This window comes from Erinaceus europaeus, chromosome 17, assembly GCF_950295315.1.
Source record: "Erinaceus europaeus chromosome 17, mEriEur2.1, whole genome shotgun sequence".
NCBI lineage: Eukaryota > Metazoa > Chordata > Mammalia > Eulipotyphla > Erinaceidae > Erinaceus > Erinaceus europaeus.
In genome coordinates, this window is record NC_080178.1 from 64,869,054 (window position 1) to 64,880,372 (window position 11,319).

General features: G+C 53.0%; 3 protein-coding genes across 7 annotated transcripts in view; 2 read left to right on the top strand and 1 right to left on the bottom strand.

Moving 5' to 3' along the window:
• The window catches only part of XNDC1N (XRCC1 N-terminal domain containing 1, N-terminal like), a 50,941-nt gene extending 49,426 nt beyond the window's left edge, over positions 1–1,515 (top strand). The window contains exon 24 of the mRNA XM_060176899.1: positions 1,008–1,515. Within this exon, the coding sequence (XP_060032882.1) occupies positions 1,008–1,441 (434 nt within the window). The 3' untranslated portion in view covers positions 1,442–1,515. The remainder of the gene's footprint in view (positions 1–1,007) is intronic.
• Positions 1,516–1,980: 465 nt separating this feature from the next.
• ART5 (ADP-ribosyltransferase 5) lies at positions 1,981–7,381 on the bottom strand. 4 transcript variants are annotated; one of them, XM_060176911.1, is made up of 5 exons: positions 6,461–7,381; positions 5,208–5,312; positions 2,974–3,703; positions 2,371–2,403; positions 1,981–2,265 (listed from the first exon to the last, which is right to left on the bottom strand). In XM_060176911.1, the coding sequence occupies exons 1-5, from the start codon at positions 6,548–6,550 to the stop codon at positions 2,186–2,188; spliced, it is 1,038 nt and encodes a 345-aa protein (XP_060032894.1). In that variant the 5' UTR covers positions 6,551–7,381; the 3' UTR covers positions 1,981–2,185. The 4 variants fall into 4 exon arrangements, with proteins under 4 accessions (XP_060032894.1, XP_060032893.1, XP_060032895.1 ...); XM_060176910.1 differs by having other exon boundaries at positions 1,981–2,268; XM_060176912.1 differs by lacking the exon at positions 5,208–5,312 and having other exon boundaries at positions 1,981–2,268; positions 6,461–7,376.
• Positions 7,382–9,364: 1,983 nt separating this feature from the next.
• Positions 9,365–11,319, top strand: part of ART1 (ADP-ribosyltransferase 1) — an 8,481-nt gene continuing 6,526 nt past the window's right edge. Inside the window, exon 1 of one of the 2 annotated variants that reach the window (XM_007527538.3) lies at positions 9,365–9,501. The gene's annotated coding sequence lies outside the window, so the exon portion shown is untranslated. The remainder of the gene's footprint in view (positions 9,502–11,319) is intronic. The other variant, XM_060176914.1, reaches the window with a different exon arrangement.

Sequence of the window (11,319 nt, forward strand, 5' to 3'; positions counted from 1 at the left end):
TCTTTTTTAAAGATAGTTGTTATTATTATTATTGGATAGAGATAGAAGTTGAGAGGGCAGGAGGAGGCAGAGAGGAGGAAGAGACAGAAAGACGCCTGCAGCCCTACTTCACCACTCAAGAAGCTTTCCCCCTGCATATGGGGACCAGGGGCTTGAACCTGGGTCCTTGCACACTGTAATGTGAGCGTTCAATCAGGTGCACCACCGTCTGGCCCCCTCTGTATTACTTTCCTTCTCTGTATATATTTTTTTTAAATATTATTAAAAGAGATAGGAGGAGAGAGAGGAAAGAGAACCAGATCGTCGCTCTGGTACATGTGCCAGAGACTGAATTCAGGACCTCATGCTTGAGAGCACAGCACTTTATTCACTGTGCCACCTCCAGACCACCCTTCTCTGTATGTTCTCAGCTTTCTGACCACACCTCAGACCTTAAAAGTTAGGCCAGTTCTTGGGAAAGAATCTCAAGATGCCATCTCTTGTCAGCAGTTAAAAGCAGTTTGTTAATTGGATGGAGGAGGGTGAGGGAAGCTGAGAGCCCAGGCCAACATATGTCCCCCTCCCTGTCACCTTGCCACACCCTACACAGATCAGACCAGGAGCAGGCAGGCTAAAAAGAGAGGCTGTGCTCCCAAGCCTGGAGAGCTCTAGTTTTTATGGGGTTTCCTCCCCAACCCCTTCCCGTGTTTGCAAGTGAACAGGTGATTGAAATACTCACAGGTGAGGCCACTTGTGAGTCCTTGACAAGAATCAGGTGACATTTGAGGCACTTTAGTGGCTCATGAGGCCTTGGTCTCCCCATAACTTCCTCATGGGCTGAGCGCCCTCCAACTTGATGCCAGTGTTGCTCCTTCTCGAGCTGTTTTCTCTGCTACCCACTATAGCAGACTCACCAGACTCCCCCACCTGGACACTCTCATCCCTCACGACCCCTGACACCATGTCCCCTGAGACTCAGCCCTGGTAAGGACAGGCTCCTCCTCAGTCTCTCCCCCTGCCTCCTCCAGACCTGGGCAACAGACTGACAGAGCTGACCAAGACAGTGTCCCGACTGCAAAGTGAGGTGTCTGGTGTGCGGCGCGCGGTGGCAGAAGGAGGGGCCCCACGGCCCCCAGATGGAGCCAGCATCCTCAGCCGCTACATCACCCGAGTCCGGAACAGCTTCCAGAACCTGGGCCCCCCCATCCCTGAGACTCCAGAGCTGGTGGTGCCAGGGATGGTGGGGACCCGGGAATCCTCAGAGACTGGGCTGCAGGACCCTGGAGGGGCACAGCCTTCAGCCTCTGGAGAGTCCGGCCCTGCCTCCCCAGCTCGTGTGCTAGTGCACCGGGAGCGAGGAGCTGAGGGTGCTGGGGCTGAGCTCCGGGAAGAAGTCGCGGGAGCCAAGGAGGAAGATATGAAGTCGAAGGAGGAAGCTGTGCATGCCAAGGAGGAGTCCTGAAGCAGTAGGAGGGGCTCTTCTGGCGGGGTAGAGCAGCCTGAATGTGTGGGGGTGGGTCTCAGCCTGTGCTCCGCACCTTGCCTCAATAAAATTTCTCTCCTGGATGTCAAAAGCTTCCAGAATGTGCGAGACCTCTGGCTCTCCTGAGGTGCCCTCCTATTTCCCCTAGCAATGGGCCAGGGTGAGAGTAGGGGCCTGCAGCAGGCCGTGGGGATCTTGAGGTGCTTAGGAACCTTCAAGTCTGAGAGTCTCTGGTAGAAATAGTTCTGGGCTGGGAGGCGGGGTTCTGGTTTCCACACTAAGTGTCTGACCTTGAGTCAGCTGCTTCCTTCCTTAACTTCACATCCCACATCTGACAGTTGAGTCGAGGATGCCATCCCCCCCATCCTTTTGTGAGGACCCTCTAGCTGTTTAAATTGCTGGCCTGTGACAGGAGTCTGTGTCTACAAGTGACAGTGACATTTCTCCCAGTCTGTAAGTCCCTGAATCAGACAGTCATGGGGTCCGGCCTCAAGGAATAAACTGATCACGACACGCAATGAATGGCACGGCACTGCAACACTGTTTAATCACGTGGTCACCACGGCACTACCCTTGTGTCCCAGGGAGTCCAGAGCACATAGCACGTGTCACCACCCCACATCATGGCTGGGGAGGTGGCTGCTAAGACTGGGTCCCAAACCAGGTCCTTGCTGTGTGCGGCTACTCGAAGCCCTTCTCACTCCTACTGACAGGTCCAGACTTTCAGGGATCAGCTCCTGAAGTCTGGAGTCCCCCTGTGGCTAAGAGCAGGGATTTCCAATAGGATGAGTCTGGCTGGCCCCCTGCTGGAGAGAGACCAGAAAGTGAGTGGGCGAGCAGGGTCCAGAGGAGTCAAAGCAGCTGGGGAGCTGAGGGAGGGGTGGGGCAGGCATGGGGGAGGAACTCACTTGGCACAGACACACAGCCTCGCCTCTTCTCCCCTGCAAGAGACAGCATGGTGAGGCTCCGCAGAGACACACCCCAACCTCAAACTTCCCTGCCCCCGAGGCTCTGGTGTTTGTTAGCCATTCCTCTTCTCAAGCCGCCTCCCCTTCTCCTGAACGCACTCTTCACTGCTCTTCTATGTCTCCTGTGTCCTGGGAAGTCTCCCCACATGGTCTGCACCTCCCTCCTGCCCCGTCCCTCCACCCTTCTGTCTCTGCCTCAGCACTTCAGCACTCAGGGACAGCACCCCGTCCCTCTGCCTCCTAACTAACCTCCTTAGTCAGGTGCTTTTGGTCTGTTAGACTGCAAAGCGGAAAGGACCTTTGGAGGATATTTACAGAATCATCTGGGAATATTCACACACCTAAAAACCTTTATAGGGCTTTTGAGAGCTGGCAGAACCTGAGTCACAGAGAACAGACCTGCAGCTGACTTCTAGCCCTTGACAATCCCACGAACTGTGTGCTTCCCCACAGTTCCAGGGGCCTGGACAGGCCACTGCAGTGCTTCAGCCACCCCGCCACCCCCATTCCCTGCCAGTCCGGCCCCCCTCATGCTTAGCTCACCACCCAGATAGGCGCAGTTGAAGTGACTGCAGGTCTGATTATAGCTCCGGAGAGTCACCAGGCTCTGGGCTCCATCCCGGGAGAACCTGGTGACCAAGAAGACCTCGTGGGGGGGTATCAGCACTTCACGTTCCTCAGGGAAAGCAGACAGGGCCTGGATAGGGGCCCCAAAGCAAGTCCTTAGAGAGAAGAGGGTGGCGTTACCAAATCGGCGGGCTACCGCTTTATCCAAGGAGCTGGAGGCAAACTGACCCAAGCGGATGGAGTCCCCAAGACGCCTGGGTTCAAAGCGCAGGGTGCCCACACCTCGGAAGACCGCTTCCCCAGGTCCCTGGCAGCAGCCCCCACTCCCCCGCAGCAGCTGCAGGGCCCTGGTCAGGTAGAAGTGCAGGGCCTTGAAGGGGAAGTGCGTCATGTAGAGCTCCCGGGAGCCACCGCCAGTCCTCACGGCCTGGTTCAGCTCCAAGTACAGGGTGTTGGAGGAATTGGTATAGACCATGATGGCAATCCCGTGCTGGGCTCTGAAGCCATGGGGTAGCGTGAGCCCTTGTTTCCGGAGTTCCCAGGTCTGCTGGGCTGCCTCCCAGGACTCCCGCAACAGGGCGTGGTGGGCCAGCTCCTTCTTCAGCAGAGGCACAGCCTTCTCCTCCATCTCCTCCCAGCAGCCCACATAGGCATCGTCAAATGTGTCGGGGGCCAGACCCAGGGGCAGGATAGGAACAGCTTGAGCCTGTGGAAGGAAGGAAGAGAGGAGTCACACAGGAAAGGAGGTAAATTCAGACGGGGTGTTGGTGACAGCTCCACAAGCAGCAGAAGCTCCGTAGAGCACACACGTGAGCGTGCACAGAACCCAGGGTTAGGGGTCAGGTGGTGGCGCACCTGGTTGAGGGCACGTATTACAATGCACAAGGATCCAGGTTTGAGCCCCCGGTTCCCACCTGCAGGGGGAAAGCTTCATGAGTGGTAAAGCAGGGCTGCAGGTGTCTCTCTGTCTCTCTCCCTATCACCCCCTTACCTCTTGATTTCTGGCTATCTCTATCCAATAAATATAATAAAAATTATAAAAAAATAAAAATAAATAAAATAGAATAAAATACATTTTAAAAAAAAGAACCTGGGGTTAAGCCCCTGTCCCCACTTGCATGGGGAGGCTTCACAGCAGTGAAGCAGTGTTACAGGTGTCTCTCCCCCCATTCCCTTTCCTTCTCAAATTCTCCTATCAAATAACAACTAAAAACATTAAAAATAAAAAAGAAAGAAAAGGGAAGAAAATAATGGCCATTAGAAGCAGTGGAGTCCTGTGCAAGTCTTAAGCTTCGGGAGTCACACAAGTAGAAAATAATAAGAAAGAAAGACGAACAGGAAAAGAGTTTTATGTCTTACCCAAATATCTGATATTCAGCTTGGCAAGAGCCCAGCAATTTCAATAACACTGGTTATTTAAGGTGCCAGTGTCAGAAGCATGATTTCAAATCTGAACTTTGCCACTGACTGTGCGGTTTGGGGCAAGTCCTTAACATTTCTCAGTTTCTGGATTGTTAACCTCAGAGCCGCTGTGAAGGCAGCGTGTGGATCTTCACTTGTGAACAATTTATTGACTCAACCTGTGGCCATCTGGTCGTTAGGTGGCCATGCTCAGTGGGAAGGGGACTCTTCCGGCTCTGAGAGTCTGCAGGCAGTATGCAACTGACAGCCAGCGTCCAGTCACCCGACCCCGTCCCCATCCTCCATCACCACCTCTAGTCACAGTCAGCTCTGAGACCCAAGTTCCCGTCTACATTAGAAGCCCCTATCCCCAGGGCCAGAGGCAGCATAATTGTGGGTCTAATGTGTATTTCAGCATGGATGGTTGGCCCCCCGGACGCTCGTCTATCAGACCCCTTGGCATGCCAGCCTTGTGGTCAAGCGAGATGTGGCCAGAGTATGTGGGGGAATTCCAACCTTCCTATCAGCCTCGCCGCATCACCCCACCCCTCCTCCCTTTGGTGGGCTTCACCTTCTTTAAATTTCTGTTTCCCCATCACCATCCACACCTTCTCATTGCCTCACTGTTTTCCCTTATAAGGAGATACTGGTCTCATTGGCGAGCTTGGCTACTTCACCTGCACAGCTGCCCCTTTATAAGCTTGTAACTGTGACAGTGAAAGGTTCTGTCCTCCACCACGGTACCCTGAGGAGGTTTGTTGTATTGTCTGCTGCCATGGTACTCTGGGAAGATCCCTTAGCGAACTCACCCCTGCCTCTGTTGGCCCGAGATTCCCGGCTCTCCGTCTGTCTCCTGGTGGCCAACAGGCCAGATGGAGAAGTGGGAGCCAGGCTGGCTTGTTCCCCCAAGGAACCTGACACATAATGATTATGCAAAAGAGTTTTGTGCTCTATGACCCCAGGTTCAATCCCCAACACCACCATTAGCCAGAGTGGAACGGTGCTCTGGTCTGTTCTGTCTCTCTCTGTATCTCTCTCATTAAAATAAAAATAAAGGGAGTTGGGCGGTAGCGCAGTGGGTTAAGTGCACGTGGCACAAAGCACAAGGACTGGCATAAGGATTCTGGTTCGAGCCCCTGGCTCCCCAGCTGCAGAGGGTTTGCTTCACAGCAGTGAAGCAGGTCTATGGGTGTCTATCTTTCTTTCCCCCTCTGTTTTCCCCTCCTCTCTCCATTTCTCTCTATCCTAGCCAACAACGACGACAACAATAATAACTACAACAATAAAACAACAAGGGCAACAAAAGGGAATAAATATTTAAAGAAAAATTTTAAAAAATTAATTAAGTCCTCAAGTCCCCGTAGTAGCCCAGCGGGTTAAGCGCACATGGTGTGAAGCTCAAGGACCGTCTTAAGGATCCCAGTTTGAGCCCCCAGCTCCCTATCTGCAGGGGAGTCGCTTCGCAAGTGGTGAAGCAGGTCTGCAGATGTCTATCGTTCTCCCCCTCTCTGTGTTCCCTTCCTCCCTCAACTTCTCTCTGTCCTATCCAGCAACAATGACAACAATAATAGCGACAACAACAATAATAGCAACAACAACGATGAACAACAAGGGCAACAAAGGGGAAAAAGTGGCCTCCAGAAGTGGATTCATGGTGCAGGCACTGAGCCCCAGCAATAACCCTGGAGGCATAATTAATTAATTAATTAATTAATTAAAAAATGAAGTCCATGCATAACATTCCTCAGTTTTCCACATGGACTTCAAATTTTCACTGTCGAATGTAAACCATTACTCCCCCAATAAATAAATTTTTTTAAAAATGAAGTCTTTATCCCCAAAGCAGGGGTGGAAAGGGAGGACTGCAAGAGAGGACAGTGGGGAGCCTGAGCTGGAGGAGCCAGCTGGATGCCCAGGGAGGGAAGGAGGGAGGAGGATCTGCAGGGATGAGGCTCCTGAGAGGAAGAGGACTAAAAGGACTTGCAAGTAGTCAACCTCCCAGAGTCTGTCACCCAGCTGCCCCCTTTCTGATAGTGAAGCCCCCCCAGTTCTCCCCAGTTACCTGCCAAAGCGTGTGGAGGGTGAACAGCAGGGTCGCCAGCATTTTCCCCTGTGGGGGGTACAGCAGACCGAGGTCCGGAGGAGGGGGCATCAGATTCTGTCAGCTGTAGGCTTCCGGGGGTGGTGGGAAAAGTTCTGGAGCCCCTTCTGCTTTTCAGTGAGGGTCCGACGTCCAGGGGCAGGTTCAGGTGGGTGGGCGTGTCCGGGGCGGGTCTAAGGGGGGCGGGCGGGGCCTCGGCTCTGACTGCTACCATTGCCACCCGCAGCCCCCAGGCTGGAGCAGGACCCCAGTCTCCCTCCCAGACGCCCACAAGTCCCCTTGATCTTCTGCCCGGGGACTTTTTCACGATGGCGGGGGGAGGGGGACGTTATTTCACCGCTGGGCGGGGGGGGGGGGGAGGTGCGGGGGCTGGGGCGGGGGCCGGGGACCCACCTAGAGCAGCGGCGGGCAGGGGCTGCGTCGTACTGTCCTGCCGTCCTCAGTCCTGCGGGCGGCCGGTCCCCACTGCTAACTATAGCCCCCGCGGGCCGTAACCCGACACCTCTCTTCCTCAACAACAGACTCGGGTGGCGTGGGGGCTGCGGGGCCTCCCCCTTCCCCCCAGCCCAGGACGGTCAGTTCTTTCTCCTCTTTGGCTGAGCTTTAGAACAGGGTCGGGGGAGGGGACTGGGAGACTTGGGCTCTTCCCCAGGGGGACCCCCGCCTCAGCCCAGCCCAGCCTGGCACCCAGGTCCCCAGGCCCCCGGGAGCCTGCGCGGGTGCCCCCTCACACACCCCCAGGCTCCACTCTCTCGCTTATCTGCACACATTTTGCTAGGGGCACACCACTGGATTGTGCACGTGCCAGCATCAGAGGTGTGCACCCTCTCCCTCCTCCTCACCCCTACCTCCCTGTCAGGGTTGGGGACCTAAGAGCAGTCTCAGCTCCTGGTAACAAGCCCCACCTTAGGACCCTCTGGGGTGGGGGGGTGGGGGGGTGGGCCCAGCCCAGATGACCAGGTGTTTATCAACATTCGCCTCTGCCCGCCCTCCCGCCTTCTATTAATAGATTGGCTCTGGGTTTTGGATGCCCAATTCGAGGTCATGGGAGAAATGCCCAGTTGAGGGATCTGGAAATGGCTCAACTTGGGAAGAGTCTGAGACTCTTAGGGTGTGAGGTGACTCCCCAGAATGGCCAGAGACATCTTAGGACTGGACATACTGCCTGCTGAACAGAGCTGGGCTGGACTTAGTCCAGGCCTCCATCCCCATGCAGCCTTTCACGACTCTCAGTTCCTAAGTCTTCAGGCTGCCATCTTTGAATGAGGAATGGCCTTCCTCTTGTTCTGCTTTCTGAAAAAGAAAAAAAAAAAAAAGTCTTTCATTAGAGAGTGTGTGTGTATGTGTAGCTGGTGGTGTGTGTGGTGTGGGGGGACACCACCGCCCTCCAACCCCTGCCCCGCACTCTCTCTCCAGTCTAGCAGGCAGCAAAAGCCCAAGCAGATCTGACAACGGCCTTGAAGAACAGCAGACCAACACCTGTGCAAGGGAAGTTAGTGGACTTTGTGCTTGCAACCCAACAGCCCCCAGCAGGAGACCTGAGCAGTGGGTACCCAGCCTTCACTTCTCCAACATTCATCCTTTCGAACTTAGGACAGCAATTATAAGCCCTTCTCTGTACATGCATGGCACTGACAGACTTTCAGTTACAATAATCTGGGAGATTGAAAAGTTCTACTCTGTAGACAAAACCAGAAGCCCCTGTCAGAAATCATCTCACTGCCTATGTGATAAGCTCATGGTTCCTTCTTTCTTTGATCTATACTGTGCTGTAACAAGGCATCTAAGTCAGACTCACGCTGGCTGGAGTTACAGCAGTTTTCTCAGAGTAATACCTGACAGACTGTTCCTGGATTCCGATCCACACTTTGATTATCGAATAAACTCCTGGCATAACTGGGGGTCACATGGTGCACTGGATTAAGCACACACAGTACTAAGCACAAGCCAGCCACCACCATCCCCCCTCACCTGCAAAGGTGTCACTTCACAAGTGATGAAGCAGGCCTGCAGGTGTCTCTCTCTCTCTCTCTCCCTCTCCCCTCTCAATTTCTCTTTGTCCTATGCAATAAAAATGGAGAAAAATAAAAAGCCACCAGGAGCAGTGGATTCATTGCGCCATCACCGAGCCCCTGCGATAACCCTGGAGGGAGGGAAAACCACAACCTTCCTGGTCTAACCTAGGTTGAGATCTTTTATTTCAGTTCCCTGGAGAGAACTGAGTTGGAGTTGCTGGACACTGTCTGGGACAGCCCCTAGGATCATGGCTTCTCTACCCTCTGAATTGAAGAATAGTTTCTCTATCCCTAACCTAGAGCCCCAAGAAAGGCCTCAAGAGATGGAATCTAGTAAGTGAACAGAGGTTTCTGCCTCTCTCAGTCCTGAAGCTGAGCCCCAGCTCCCAGCCACCTTAGTCCAGGAATCACTCCTGCACCTAAAATGAGTCTCTGTGGTCACGTGAAAGATGAAAGTGTAAGAGGCTGGGGAGACAGCATTACAGTTATGAGAAGACTTTCACGTCCAAGGCTCTGAGCTCCCAGGTTCATTCCACAGCTCCTCCACAAGCCAAAGGTGAGCAGTGTTCCAGTGCACCTGCCCCCATGTCTCTCCCTCATAAATAAATAAATGAATGAATAAGATACACAAAGAAAAGAAAATGTAAGGTGTGGGTTGTGGAGTTCAGAACCAAAGCAAGGGGGAGACCAGTAGCTGCTCGAGCCTGGCCCCTTGATGCCTCACCCACTTTCTCTCTGGTTTCACAGAGTTCCTCTTTGATTGGACAAGCACTACTAGCCCAGGGCAAACTGGGCACAGGCTGGTGTTCCTGGGCCTTGAAGAGACATCCAGAAATAGACAGGAGAGTGTCACGTTTCTGAGCAGCTGTGTGGGGGGAGGCTTAGGGTGGGTGGGTGGGGAAATGTATAAAGGAAAAACCTGCCCTCCCCTCACTTAGAGGCCACTGCAGGAAACCAACACCAGCTTCCCCATCTGGAGAAGCCCAGGTAAGGCACATACCTTCCCTCCTGGGTGCTGGGCAGGGACAGAGCGGGGCATTATTAGACGGGCAGTTTGGGTTATTCTTCATGGAGTTTTAGGAGTCCCTGGGAAAAGTTTCTGGGGACCTTTGATCTTAGTCTTTTCAAGATGTTGCCAGAAAGCCCCGCTAACTGGGTAAACTTATCAACAACAGGCATTTATTCCTCACAGGGCTGGAAGTTGGAAGTTCAAGGTCAGCAGAGACTGGTGAGGCAGCCCAGTGTGGTGCAGAGCCTGCGCTTTCTCGCTGTATCTTAATGGGGTAGAAGGGGTAGAGAACACTATAGGGTCTTTTACTTTCTGTCTTTTTAAAATACTCATTTATTCGTAAAGGATAGAGAGAAAGAGAGCACCAGAGCATCACTCTGGCCTAGGCAGTGTCAGGGATCAAACTCAAACCTCATGCTTGCAAACTTATTCTCTAGTCAATGCGCAATCTCCTGAGCTCCGCCTGAGAAGACAGCATTTTCATGCCTGAGATTCCAAAGTCAAAGGTTCAGTCTCCAGCACTACCATATGCCAGAACTGAGCAGTGCCCTGGTCTTTCTCTCTCCCCCTGCCATCTCTCTCAGATAAAATATTTAAAGGGGGGTAGGGTAGATAGCATAATGGTTATGAAAACAGATTCTCAGGCACAGAGTGCTCAAGCTTGACCAGAGTTAAGCTTAAGCACCTGGCGTGAAGCACAAGGACCGGCATAAGGATCCTGGTTCGAGCCCCCGGCTCCCCACTTGCAGGGGAGTCGCTTCACAGGCGGTGAAGCAGGTCTGCAGGTGTCTATCTTTCTCTCCCCCTCTATCTGCCTTCCCCTCCTCTCTCCATTTCTCTCTGTCCTATCCAACAATGACGACAACAATAACTAAAACAATAAGAGCAACAAAAGGGAGTAAATATATATTAAAAAAAGGAAATAGACAAAGTCGGGGAGTTGGGCGGTTAAGCACATGTGGCATGAAGCACAAGGACTGGGGTAAGGAACCCAGTTCGAGCCTCCGGCTCCCCACCTATAGGAGAGTCGCTTCACAAATGGTGAAGCAGGTCTGCAGGTGTCTTATCGTTCTCTCTCCCTCTCTGTTTTCCCCTCCCTCTCTCCATTTCTCTCTGTCCTATCCAACAATGATGACATCAGTAACAACAATGATAAATACAACAATAAAAAAAACAACAAGGGCAACAAGAGGGAATAAATAAATAATCTTAAAAAAAGAAGAAAAAGAAATAGACGAAGTCCTGGGCTCTGTCAGGAGGTCTCTTTGGTACAAACATTAATCCCAGTTAGGAGGGAGGGGCTCCACTATGAACTCATCACTTCCCAAAGGCCCCACATTCTAGTACCTCACTAGGGAACTGGGATGTCAACATATGAATTTGGTGTGGGGGGGTGGACACAAACATCAGACCATAGCACCTTTTCTAGAGAGACGTGAGATACTCAGAGAGGCCTGGGGTCATCAGGAAATGTGGGGACTCCTGGGAAGAGTTCTGGAGTCACATGCCCAGGTGGGAATGTTCATCAAGGGCCTGGGTGAGAGGAAGCAGCCAAGAGAAGTGCCCTGAGTGAGCTAAGAGGTGGACAGAGAGGCGTAGCTCCCCTGCAACACAGAAAGGAGGGAGTCGGGCAGTAGTGCAGTGGGTTAAGTGCACCTGGCGCCCAGTGCAAGGACTGGCATAAGGATCCTGGTTCGAGCCCTTGGCTCCTCACCTGCAAGAGGGTCGCTTCACAGGCGGTGAAGCAGGTCTGCAGGTGTCCTGTCTTTCTCTCCCCATCTTCCCCCTCCTCTCTC

Bases quoted from the DNA above. Each gene is read 5' to 3' on its own strand.
- ART5 (XM_060176910.1), bottom strand. From the start codon at position 6,550: ATGCCCCCTCCTCCGGACCTCGGTCTGCTGTACCCCCCACAGGGGAAA. The intron at 3,704-5,207 runs GTGAGTTCGCTA...TTCCTTCCACAG, and splicing joins TCGGGCCAACAGAGGCAGGG to GCTCAAGCTGTTCCTATCCT. The intron at 2,269-2,370 runs GTGAGTTCCTCC...GTCTCTCTCCAG, and splicing joins AGGCTGTGTGTCTGTGCCAA to CAGGGGGCCAGCCAGACTCA.